Here is an 11,064-nt window from a genome sequence, read left to right as displayed (position 1 = left end):
ATCATATAAAGTCACTAAATTAAAGTTTTTTTATTGGTAAATTGTTAAGCTGTTCACTTTTTAATTTGTTAAATATTGGTTATTTTTAAATTTGAAGTTTATTATTTAAACCTCAATGCAAATAAAATTTAAATCTTTTAAGTAAATAAAATAATGATTTTTAATAGTTTTTCTAATTAACTTATGCCTAACAGACTACTTTACAAATTTTTAAAAGTTATACAAGAAGAATAACTTTGTTATTTCATAGTTGAAACTGTTTATATCAAAAGATCTTGACTATTTTTTAAAAAGCACCTATATATTTTTGTCGACTTATTTTTAAACTTGTTGAAGACTGATGATTTTTTCTTACAATTTTAAAAAGAGTACTTACTTAAATCATTAATAGCCATTTATTCCACTTAACTAAACACGAAAATTTTACTTAAAAAAGAATTTATTAGACTGATATTTGATATTTGTATACTTCTGATGTTACTTATGCTAATTTGTGCTATATTTCTCGGTTACAATCTGTATTGAACTTTACTTATTATGACAGTAAAAAAATAGTAGTTCTAATTTAGGAATCAGTAAAACGCAAGTTAACTAGGTAAAAGTTTACTTAAGATAAAGTTATCAAATAAAAGAGGTAAGTTTACAATATTTTTTTTCTTACTAAAAGCTTAGATTTTAAAGCTAAATATATTTAAACAAAGTACTTATAAAATGATTTCAACTGTTTTCAGCCAAACAAAGTTTATTCTATAATACAATAAATAGTATTCAAAAAAGTATTTAAAAAATGTTTTTAAAAACTTCGCTAAAAGCAAATGTTGCTAATCCATAACTAGGAAAAAAAAATGATCTTATTTAATACAAAAACTATAAAAATTGAACATTTTAATTTCTATTTCATAAAAAGTATGCATAAATTTATAGACAAGTTGTATGAATTTCATCAAGATTATAATATACTTTAATTGAGAGACGTTTTTACTGAATTATTAAGTTATTAAAGATTATAATATACTTTGACAACTTAATAATTTAGTAAAAACGCCACTCAGTTAAATTTCGAGAAAAAAAATATTTAATACTTTCAACATGTTTATATAAAATTATTATTTATTTAGATTTAGCGAAAAGTTGTCTCCACAGTACTTGTGTGTCCTTCATTCGTTTTAACAAATACCATTCACTTGCATTGCCGAGTATGAACGCCTGAAATATTTTATAGTTTATAGATTTAACTGATGTAATATATTAAGAAAAATATTATATTAAAAAAATATCATACTTGTTTTTACATTGTTTAACAACATTCATACTTGTAAAACTGTTTTTGTTTTATTTTAAACAAGTTTTGTTTGAAGCACAACCGTTTTTACTTTCTACTTAAAAAAAACTCTTAAGCAATATTATTAGCAATAAATATAGCACTTTTCATACTTATACTTATTATTTATTTATTTTCTTAGTCAGATAGTTGAGTATAGAAATTAAAACAAGATTAAAAAGTCGGAACTTCTGTATTTGTTGTAAAAACTGACTTAAAAATTTCAAACTTTGAGCAAATTTAATTAGTTAGAATTTATCTAGCACAAATAACAATCAACCAACCATGACTTCATGAAGGAAGCACCCGTGGGTTTCCTTCAGCTGCTTGCCGACGGTTGCCAGGCAGGAAGTGACGTAGGGCGTGACGTCACCGGTGAAAAAGTCCCACTTGTGGTTCAAACATATGTTGGTGCGTATGAAGTAGGGCTTGATGCTCTGAATAAAACTTTGGTGAACACTAAATAAATAGATGAAAAAATTGCAGTAAAACGTCCACTGCACTTAGAGAAATAAAACAACGTTAAAGGTAAAAGTATTCTCATTGCAACGTGAGCGTGCAATTAATAAGAAAAGAAAGTTTTAACTGCTTTTAAAGTTTAAATTTTAATATTTTATCAGTTCTTTGAAAACAGTTTATGTAATAGTTATACTAAAAGAACTCATTAAGAAAACTAGTAAAGAGCTAAAACTGTTTTTGTAGGTCTGTTTTACTAAAAATAAAGTTTTATCACTATAAAGCAATTAAAATTGTATTACAACTGTGGTAAAATATTTCAATTACAGTTTATGACAGCTTTGTAGTGGTTGACATTAATCAAATATTTTTCTAGTATGGAAAATTCAGTTAAAATGATTGTTTGTTATAAAAATAGCAAGTTGTTAGTCTATTGTTTTTATACAAAGTTTGACCGACTTTAAATGATGTATTTTGATTAGAAATTAACAAAGCCTACTGACAGAAAATAAAACGCTTATTCTCAAATCAGGTAAAAGTAAAAATTAAACTCAAAGACTTGTGAATGTTTAAAAACGTAGGATGTTATCTAGTAAAGCTACCAAAAAATACTCAGAAAAAAATATTGTTATACAAAACTAGCCGTACTTTTATATAAAATAAAGTAAGATGTATTTACGCTCTGTTCAAGCGTTTAACAATGTTATATAGAAAACTTATTATCGAACCTTATCATATAAAAATAATTTAAACATTAAAAGCTATAGACTACTATGTAGCAGGGGCGTCGCGTGGGGTGTTGCACTGCCGCAACTGCACCACCTTGAAATTTTCTAAGAAAAAAAAATAAGTATCTATAACGTTTTCGTTATTTTTTTGAACGAAATCTCTTTTAAAACTTCAATTTTGAAAACGACCATTTTGCCCACTTCACTGCCGCAAACTCTTAGCTGACTGCCGCAAATGAACTCAAAAAAGCAAAATTTCTTCAAGAATTACCGCAAAATCAATATCTTGCGGTAAGTAAGCTAAGTTGAAAATTCCCTAAAAAAGGACTTGCTTAAGTATCATCTACAAGCTTTTGTAAACATAAAATAAAAACAAAGCAAGCTACTGCAAAGAATTAAACTTGAGTTTATGTACCCACATGATTTTTTAAATTTAACAGATCACTTCTATTAAAAGATTTGTCATAAATTGCATATTTTGAAAAAAAAGATAAAAACCCTAAATCACCAAAGTCTTAAAAATTTGATTTTTTATTTTAATCTGCATACATAAACTTAACTATAACTGATTATTATTATCATAAAGTTAATAAAATAAATAATAAAATTCAAGTTCAGAAAAAAAGAATTAAGAAGTTTATTATAAACTTCTAGTTCACTCTTACAGAAAAATATTTTAGATTTATATTAAATAAAAAATAGTATTATTGAAACAATCACATATTTAAATAAAGTAAATAGCCTTAATTTAGAAACTTTGATTACTTAGAGTAGTTTAACATTTTGAGAAAATTTAGTCTACCTCTACTTTATATAACTTTTGGTTTAATTTTTTCATAAACAAAGCAAAAATTTTAGATAAAATTGTTGAAACATGGTTGCCTTGCCTTATAATCAGGATAACTTTGAAATGTTAAAAACTCAAGATGACCCAAGATAAATTAAAACAGACCAAATTAGAAAAATATTCAGGCTGACTAAAGCAGTTTTAATTTTTACTCTGAAAATAACAAGGTTATTTAAAATTAAAAAATAAGTGTTTTACCCCTATGGCCACATGAAAACTAACTAAACAAACTTTTACTTCTATAATGGTTACATATTTATAAATTATCTTTAAAATTCTTGAAAAGTTCAACAGCCTCACAACTAAACTTAAAAAAGTTGAGCTCCTGAGAAAAATACTGTCATCAAAATGAAAAACAAATAAATGTTAAATAAAGAAAAGATACCCTTAAAAAACTATTGAATTTTAAACCTCCAACAAAAAACATTAAAATTGGAAAAAAGTTAATAAAAATGTTAATGTTTGTAAAAAAAAAATGTGCAAATTAGTGAGGAGTAAGGGGGGAGGGTGTATAGGCACTTTTTTACATGTTGTTCTTATTTTAACTTTTTCAGAAAGCTAATAGCTACTCTTAAATAAACTTGAAATTTCCAATTAAACTTTTAGTTACAACCAGTCAAAGCCAGAGAGTACAATGGTTTATTATACAAGGAGCAAACCAAAACAGCAAAAAATACAATTTTACTGAAAACCTATATTCTCCATCATTTTTAAAACAATTTTTAATTTAACTTTTTCATCCTAATTTTTTAAAAACTTTATACTTTTGTTGAAGAGAAGTTTTCAATTTTTAAGTATCAATATATATTTTTATATATAGAAAAAAAAAACTTTTGTTATAACTTTTTTTTCTTGGTGTTTTAAATATCTAATTTAGAATTTTTTTTTGTTTTCTAAAAGAAACATCTAAAGATTTTGAGGCCAACTTATAAAAAAAAGATATGATTTTAGTGATTTGATTTATTTGTTGTTTGAGTTTATATTATAAAAATAAGGATTCATTTGTACCTCTGACTGTGAATTACCATATCTCAAAAATTTTAAGAATTTTTTATATTGATAAAATATGACTTGTAGTTAAATTTAAACTGTATAAAGTAATTTCAGTAAAATAATTCTAAAGTAGATGTTAAGGGCATGAAGGGGGGGGGGGGGTAAAATATTTTTTTAAACACTTTTTTAGTTTGTGCCTCCCATTATGAACCTTTTGTTGCCTTTGACTTTGACCGGCTATATCTTAAAACATATACTGAATTTTTAAAATCTGTAAAAAGCATCTTGTAGCTTAGTAAAAACTACATAAAATAAGATTAAATTGTTTTATCTCCCCTATGCCCTTAAAAGCAAAGCTTATCTTCAGGTGTAGCAAAAGTTTAATTGTTTTCAAACTTGACAGTAAAAACATATTTTTATTAAAATAATTGATATTTTTTTAAATTCTGCACCACCTAAAAAAAATACCACGCGACGCCACTGCTATGTAGTATATAAACCGGATATGTTTTAACTTAAAGCAAAATTAAACTGTTTTAAAGAAGCAAAAATAGACTTTATTTTCAATAGTGACGTAAACTTTTAGTTCCGATATTTAATATATCATATATATATAATAATAATTATATTTTTACGTTTAAGTCTTAAAGTATTGAAATTAATGTTTTGAAACTACTGTTAATTCAATTTATGCTACGGTAAAACTAACTATAATTCTAACTCCATTGACTTAAAGTTGAAAAAACCATGAAAAAAATATTAATTAAGACACTTATAATGTAAAACTATTTAATAATACTATAAATATATACACCAACTGCTTTACCGACTAAACAAAGAATCTACAACTTGTTTATAAATACATTTAAAAGATTGAACTAATCAAAAGTTAAAAAAAACTAGATTATCTAGTTTTTAAACCCAGTAGATTCGATAAACCAACCATTATTTCAACGCCGCTGCCCTCATTCTCAATTGAAATGGCTCTTGAGAAGTAGTCCACGAACGACTTGGTCGCCCCGTATATGGACAGTATGGGGACGGGCCTGATGGCGCTGAAGGACGACATGTTCATGATGAGACCCCGTTTCCTCGATTTCATGCCAGGCAGCACTAATTGCGTCATCTGCAATTAACATATCGATTGTTTAGTAACAAGTTGTCTGTATTGGTGACGCAAAGTTTTTGAAACATAAGTGAAAGCATCAGTTTAATTGATTTGAAAACGAGTTTACATGCAGCTGAATGTTATATAGCTAGTATGCACATATTATCTGTCTATTAAAGACAAAAAATATATAAAAGTTCACCCGAAAGAACAACGTTAGTTTTTTTAAACATTAAAAAAATGTTTAAAAAGTTTTAGTCCAAGATAAATTACCTTACAACAAACTGTTCACCTTTTTCATTTTACTTATAACAAAGCCTTACTGTTACACTAAGTAGAGCATCTTTTGCATTTTCGTGTTTTTAGTTTCTTAATCTCAAATTGAAAATACGTTCAGTTGACACTTTTTATTCCGAAATACAAAATGAAAACAGCTAAAATAAATTAAATCGATATTCAAAGCGCCTAATATGAATAAACATACAAATATATTTTTTGTGTAACCAAACTTCTGAAATTTTTTTTTATAAACTTCAAACAGTTTTATTTATTAATTTAGTATTTAATATTTTTAGGGCGCCAAAAGTCTTGTAGGTACAAATGTTAAAAAAGTGCTACAAGTAAAACCGTTTAGACATGTTATAAGAAAGAGTAACATCAAAACTTTATCATCATAAAAAGGTGTTGGTATCTTAAAAAGTTTATCTTTTTTTGTAACTAAAGATAAAACTTGATTATAGTACACGTTGCATTAGAAGTAAAAATTCAATCAGTAAAGTCAACATTAGTTACACATGAGTAATATCGATTTTATAAAAGCAAACAAATGTTATAAACAGTGTAAATAAACTTTGCTCGCTTCAATTATGTTTTATAAATTAAGTTAGTTTTAGCTTCCAGTTAAAAATAGTATAAACAAATTTCGAGATACCTATTGACGATTGATTGTACGTACTTTAAGACAAAAAAAGTTTTTTACTACTGCAGCACACAAAAACAAGTTTTTTTTACCTAATTTTATAAAATTTAAACGGCTAAAACTTAAACTTGGAAACAACTTATAAAAAATAAACGTAAATTTAATTTTAAATTTATAACAATATCATACCTATTTATTTGTTTTTTAAGTTGAAAGCTTTAATTGTAAGGTATTAAAGTTATTACATTCAAACGGAAACATATTAAATAAATAATTATTATTGGGTAGCTATATTTCTATATAAATGTTTTAAAGAAACATATTCTTTTTTAAAGATACTAAGTGACATATGTTTCAAAAAATGATTACATCAAAAGTAATCAATGGTGTCTAAATAAAATAAATTTTTTGTAATACAAACAATGTACCCAAAAAATTTTTGGTGACCTTGCTAATAAAGTCAGTCTTATGAGACCTCAAAGATTAAAAGACCTTGTCTATACGACAAAAACACCAAACTGCTTTACGCAAATAACTCAAGCAGCACGAAAAGCACTCATGACGTCACAAACGGAGAAGACGTTTACAGATAACACAAAAAAAATCATCCTTAAAAAAGTTTGAAATTAAAAGACAACGTTTACTTGAGTAAAACAAGCTTATATAACAATCCTGGGTTACCAAAAAATTCAAAAAAAACACGTTATGACGTCACAAACTAACCCTGAGCACGGAGACGACGTTTATCCTGCACATGTCGTCGCAGATCCTCCCGCACTCCTCGATCTCGTCAAAGTTGTAGACGGGGTGGGCGATCCCCACGTTGTTTATCAGGATTCCAACGTCCAGGTCCCTCAGGATGGATTCCATCCGCCGGTAGATCTCGCTCCCGCCCCTGAAGTCGATCACCAGCCCCTTCGTTTCCACTCCGAACTTGGTTTCTGGTGGATTAGTTGTTCAGGTGAATAATTTAAGTTTAAAATGTTATTATTGTGTGTAATTTAATATTGCATACAACTTGTTACGTTAAGAGTGAAACTTTTAGACTTACAAAAAGGTTGTTTTTTAAGATATGAGTTGTCGTTTGTTGGCGACCACAGTTTATTTTTCTGATTAAAATCGAAAAAGTAAAAAAAAGTGTTATTTTTAGAAAAAATTGACATAAGTAAAAAAACTAACATTTATTGTGTTCGGGGAATAGATTTTTTACAAAAACTTATACAATTTTAACAAATTGAAATGTTAATGTATTTAGAACTACTGTTCATACAACGTCACAAACCGATTTCAGATGTTGTTTTTTTGAGTTCCTTTTCTGCATAATCAATAATAATGATGTTCATTCCCCTTTTGGCTAGCTATGATTTAACTTTTATTAATAAAAGTTTTATTGCAGACAATAAAAATCTTATGATCTAACCTCTAAAGCAAAACCTTTTCCAATTCCGTTACTTCCTCCGGTGATAACTGTAAAAACAAAAAGTTAGTAAAAAAATTTAAAAAATACTTTTAAGTTAAGCAGCACAAAGAAACTAGTAAAAAGTTAGAAATACAAAATAAAAAAACTTAAAACTGAATGTTGTGCATAATAAAGAAAACATACTGTTCTGTTGATAAGTTATATGTTTTTTAACCAAACAATATTAATTTAAAAACAAAGTATGGTAATTGAAAAACAAATACCTTTAAGACTGAAGAACAAAACTTTTTCAATTTAGTGTTTAAGAAGCTAAATGTATTTTGCTGGTATCAAATGTAAGTTTGAATTTATTTTAAAAAAGAATAATTAAGCTTATAAAAGTTTTTTAATTCAATAGCTTTATACTAAATATGCAACAAAAGTAATTTATTTCTGCATTAAACTTATCAACCAAGTATTTTTTAGGTAATCAAAGTTATTATAGTATCACATTAAGTTTTTTAATAATACTTATACTAGTTTTTGTTTGAAATTACACTCTATTACAAAATAAATTTATTTTATATTTAAACTTTCTTTTTATGTTACAGTTTGTGCACATTTCAATTTCGATGGAGTGCAAGCTAAAGTATTTTTTAAAATTTTCAACGTAAAAACAACTAGTTTATATGGTCTTAAATTGCTTATCGTTTTTAACGGGAAAAAAACTTTTATATATAAACAAAACTAAAAATAATACTCTAAACAAAAATGCTAAAAGCACAACATAAAAAAAGTGTCTTGTTTTGTTAAAATTAACTTTACAAAGAAATACAATCAAATACTTAATCTCTACCTGCCCATTCCCCGTACTTTTTGAAGTCAACGTACGTTTTGAAGCCGTACAGACTCAGCATGTTCAAAACCCATCTTGAAAACCTCAGCAGAACCTTCAACACAACGAAACCTCCGAACACGACGAGAAATAAATACAAATTTTCCCTGCTGCAGTCAAACATGCTGCGTTTTTGTTATCAAGTCACAAAGCTTGGCAAAGTGAATTAACGCTCGCAAATTGTAGCACTGTTTGTTTAAGTCTTATCAATTTATTTGAAAGCAAACAAATTTAGGCGGCAGTTAAAAATTAACCGACGATCTGAAGGTTATTAAAATTTAAAACAATTGATTGGTTTCTTTAGTATGAGTGGAAATGTTACAAATGTAAACTATTAACAATAGTTGAGATAAAATACAAAAAGAATAGCAAGTTACCATATTTCAGTGAGCTATGATATAAATAATCACATCGATATAAAAAGTAGTTTTTTTAGAAAACTTTATTTTTAAACAAATTACTTTTTTTTTAGCTAAAACCTGGCAACATTTCAAAAAAAAAAAAAAAAACATAAAAACGCCGGTTAAAATCTAGACCAAGGCTTCCCAAATTAAAAAAAAACCCTATAAAAGAAATAAAAAAAGCTATGACCCCCTCAACCCAAGAACAGTTAGTGTAAGTTTCAAAACTACCATTGAAAACATCTAAAACCTTTTTTTGTCTCTTTGTTAGCAACTCCAGAATTTCTAGTGTAAGTAAGTTTCAAATAATAACCTCATGGTCCTGTGACCCCTTTACTGCTTATGGCCCCCTGTATTTATGTCATGCCCACTTGGCACACATTGGGAAACCCTATCTCGACTTTATAAATTATTACAATGAAGGATAAGAAAGTGCTCGAAAAGTTTGGTCCAACAACCTGGTGCACAAAAAAATAATTTTGTTATCAAGTTATACACCACGGGTACAGTATAATGTTTTGTCTATGTTTCAAAACAATACAGGTAAACAATACAGCCGAAACCAAATAGGTAAAATTCTTTACAAAGTTAGTATATATTGACTTTATAAGTTTTTTTTTTCAAGTTTATTTAAAAACTTTTTTTACCTTAAAAGTCTTGACTATTTAAGCAGAACAAGTAGCAGGGGTAAAAGTATCTGAGTTTCGAGTAGAACAAGTGAGTTTTGATAAGTCTATCTATTGTTAATAAAATATTAGAACTATATTTATATACCTACTAGTACTTAAAAGGAGGGCAATTAAGTATTTCGATATGTAAACTGTTTTAAGAATTTACGTGTACTTTAAACAAATTTATCACAAAGTTTATTTCATTGTTTATTACAAGTTCAGAATATGGTCAATAAGGTTATTGGACAACACTAAGTTTTACATACATATATTTTCAAGCGTTCGACTCCAGCAAACGTTGATTTAGGTAAGTATAATACAATGAATAGTGCCCATAATATAGTACCCATAAAAAGTACCATGCATTTTAAAAGGCTTACAGGCTTACGTCCTGCACATGTCGTTAAACTGTTCTGGTGAACGACTCGATAACCGAAAGGTTTTTTTTGTACACCAGGTTCTTAGACAAAGCTTTTTAGCGTGTTTTTTGTCATTAAACAATACAGAAAGCGTATATTAGTGTTTAAACAAAAAGCTTTTAACAAAAAGCTTAAAACACTAGGATGTTAGAAAAAGTTTTCGTACTTTAAAAACAATCTAAAATTTTTAGAAGAAAATAGTATCTTTAGCTTATGTTAATTTACAAATAAAAAATTTTACATTTGTATTTAACTTGTTACATCTTGTTACTTGTGGATAAAAAATATACTCTGAACTTGTTCTTAACAGAAAGGCTTTTACTTTTAACAAAGATTTAACCAATAAGTATAAAATAAACAGTAAATTTTAATTCAAGTTTAATGAAAAAAAAAAAACTTAGCTTAATCATTTATAAATATTTAAGATCATATTTAATAAACAAATTTAAAACTAGCTTAATCTTTTTGTACGAAGTAATGTTGAATTTTTTTTTTACTACACATTATAGATAAATGTATTTGCTATTGAAACTTTTAAAGAAAGTAAAGTAAATTTTGTTAAACTCTGTTCTTACTAAGAAAACAAAAACTTTTTTGTTGCGTTATAAAGTTTTTTATGTAATAATTAAATGCTTTAAGTATGCTGTAACATTCGAAAAAAACCTAAACAAATAATTAACAGAACTTAATACATAGTAGATGAAAATAATTATAGCCTAATTCTAAAACAACTAGGCCTAGTAGTACTAGATCTTTTAAAAGGTACATTTAGGTTTTACTTTTTATAAATTTTGACTTTTAACTTAGCTCAAACTGGAGAAAAACAACTTGTAACTTTATTAAAGAAACTTTAAATTATTAAACAGTACAGTTTTTATAGAAAAAATTTGATAAAGAGAAACTACTT

General features: G+C 26.7%; 1 protein-coding gene across 1 annotated transcript; it reads right to left on the bottom strand.

Annotated features, from left to right (window-relative positions):
- Positions 1-1,110: 1,110 nt before the first annotated feature.
- Positions 1,111-8,790, bottom strand: LOC145843126 (very-long-chain 3-oxoacyl-CoA reductase-like). The gene is made up of 7 exons (XM_082950586.1): positions 8,628-8,790; positions 7,793-7,839; positions 7,655-7,730; positions 7,096-7,313; positions 5,289-5,471; positions 1,606-1,758; positions 1,111-1,206 (listed from the first exon to the last, which is right to left on the bottom strand). Exons 1-7 carry the CDS (start codon positions 8,788-8,790, stop codon positions 1,111-1,113), a joined length of 936 nt encoding a protein of 311 aa, XP_082806712.1.
- Between the last annotated feature and the right edge of the window lie 2,274 nt (positions 8,791-11,064).

Source organism: Thalia democratica, chromosome 8 (assembly GCF_965202585.1).
Source record: "Thalia democratica chromosome 8, ktThaDemo2.hap1.1, whole genome shotgun sequence".
In the NCBI taxonomy this organism is placed as follows: domain Eukaryota; kingdom Metazoa; phylum Chordata; class Thaliacea; order Salpida; family Salpidae; genus Thalia; species Thalia democratica.
This window is presented reverse-complemented; position numbering and strand designations above follow the sequence as displayed.

Excerpts from the sequence above, each read along its gene's own strand:
- LOC145843126 (XM_082950586.1), bottom strand. The coding sequence starts at position 8,790 with ATGTTTGACTGCAGCAGGGAAAATTTGTATTTATTTCTCGTCGTGTTC. Across the intron at positions 7,314-7,654 it reads AAAAACAACATCTGAAATCG|AAACCAAGTTCGGAGTGGAA; the intron begins GTTTGTGACGTT and ends CTAATCCACCAG. Across the intron at positions 5,472-7,095 it reads ACGTCGTCTCCGTGCTCAGG|ATGACGCAATTAGTGCTGCC; the intron begins GTTAGTTTGTGA and ends TGTTAATTGCAG.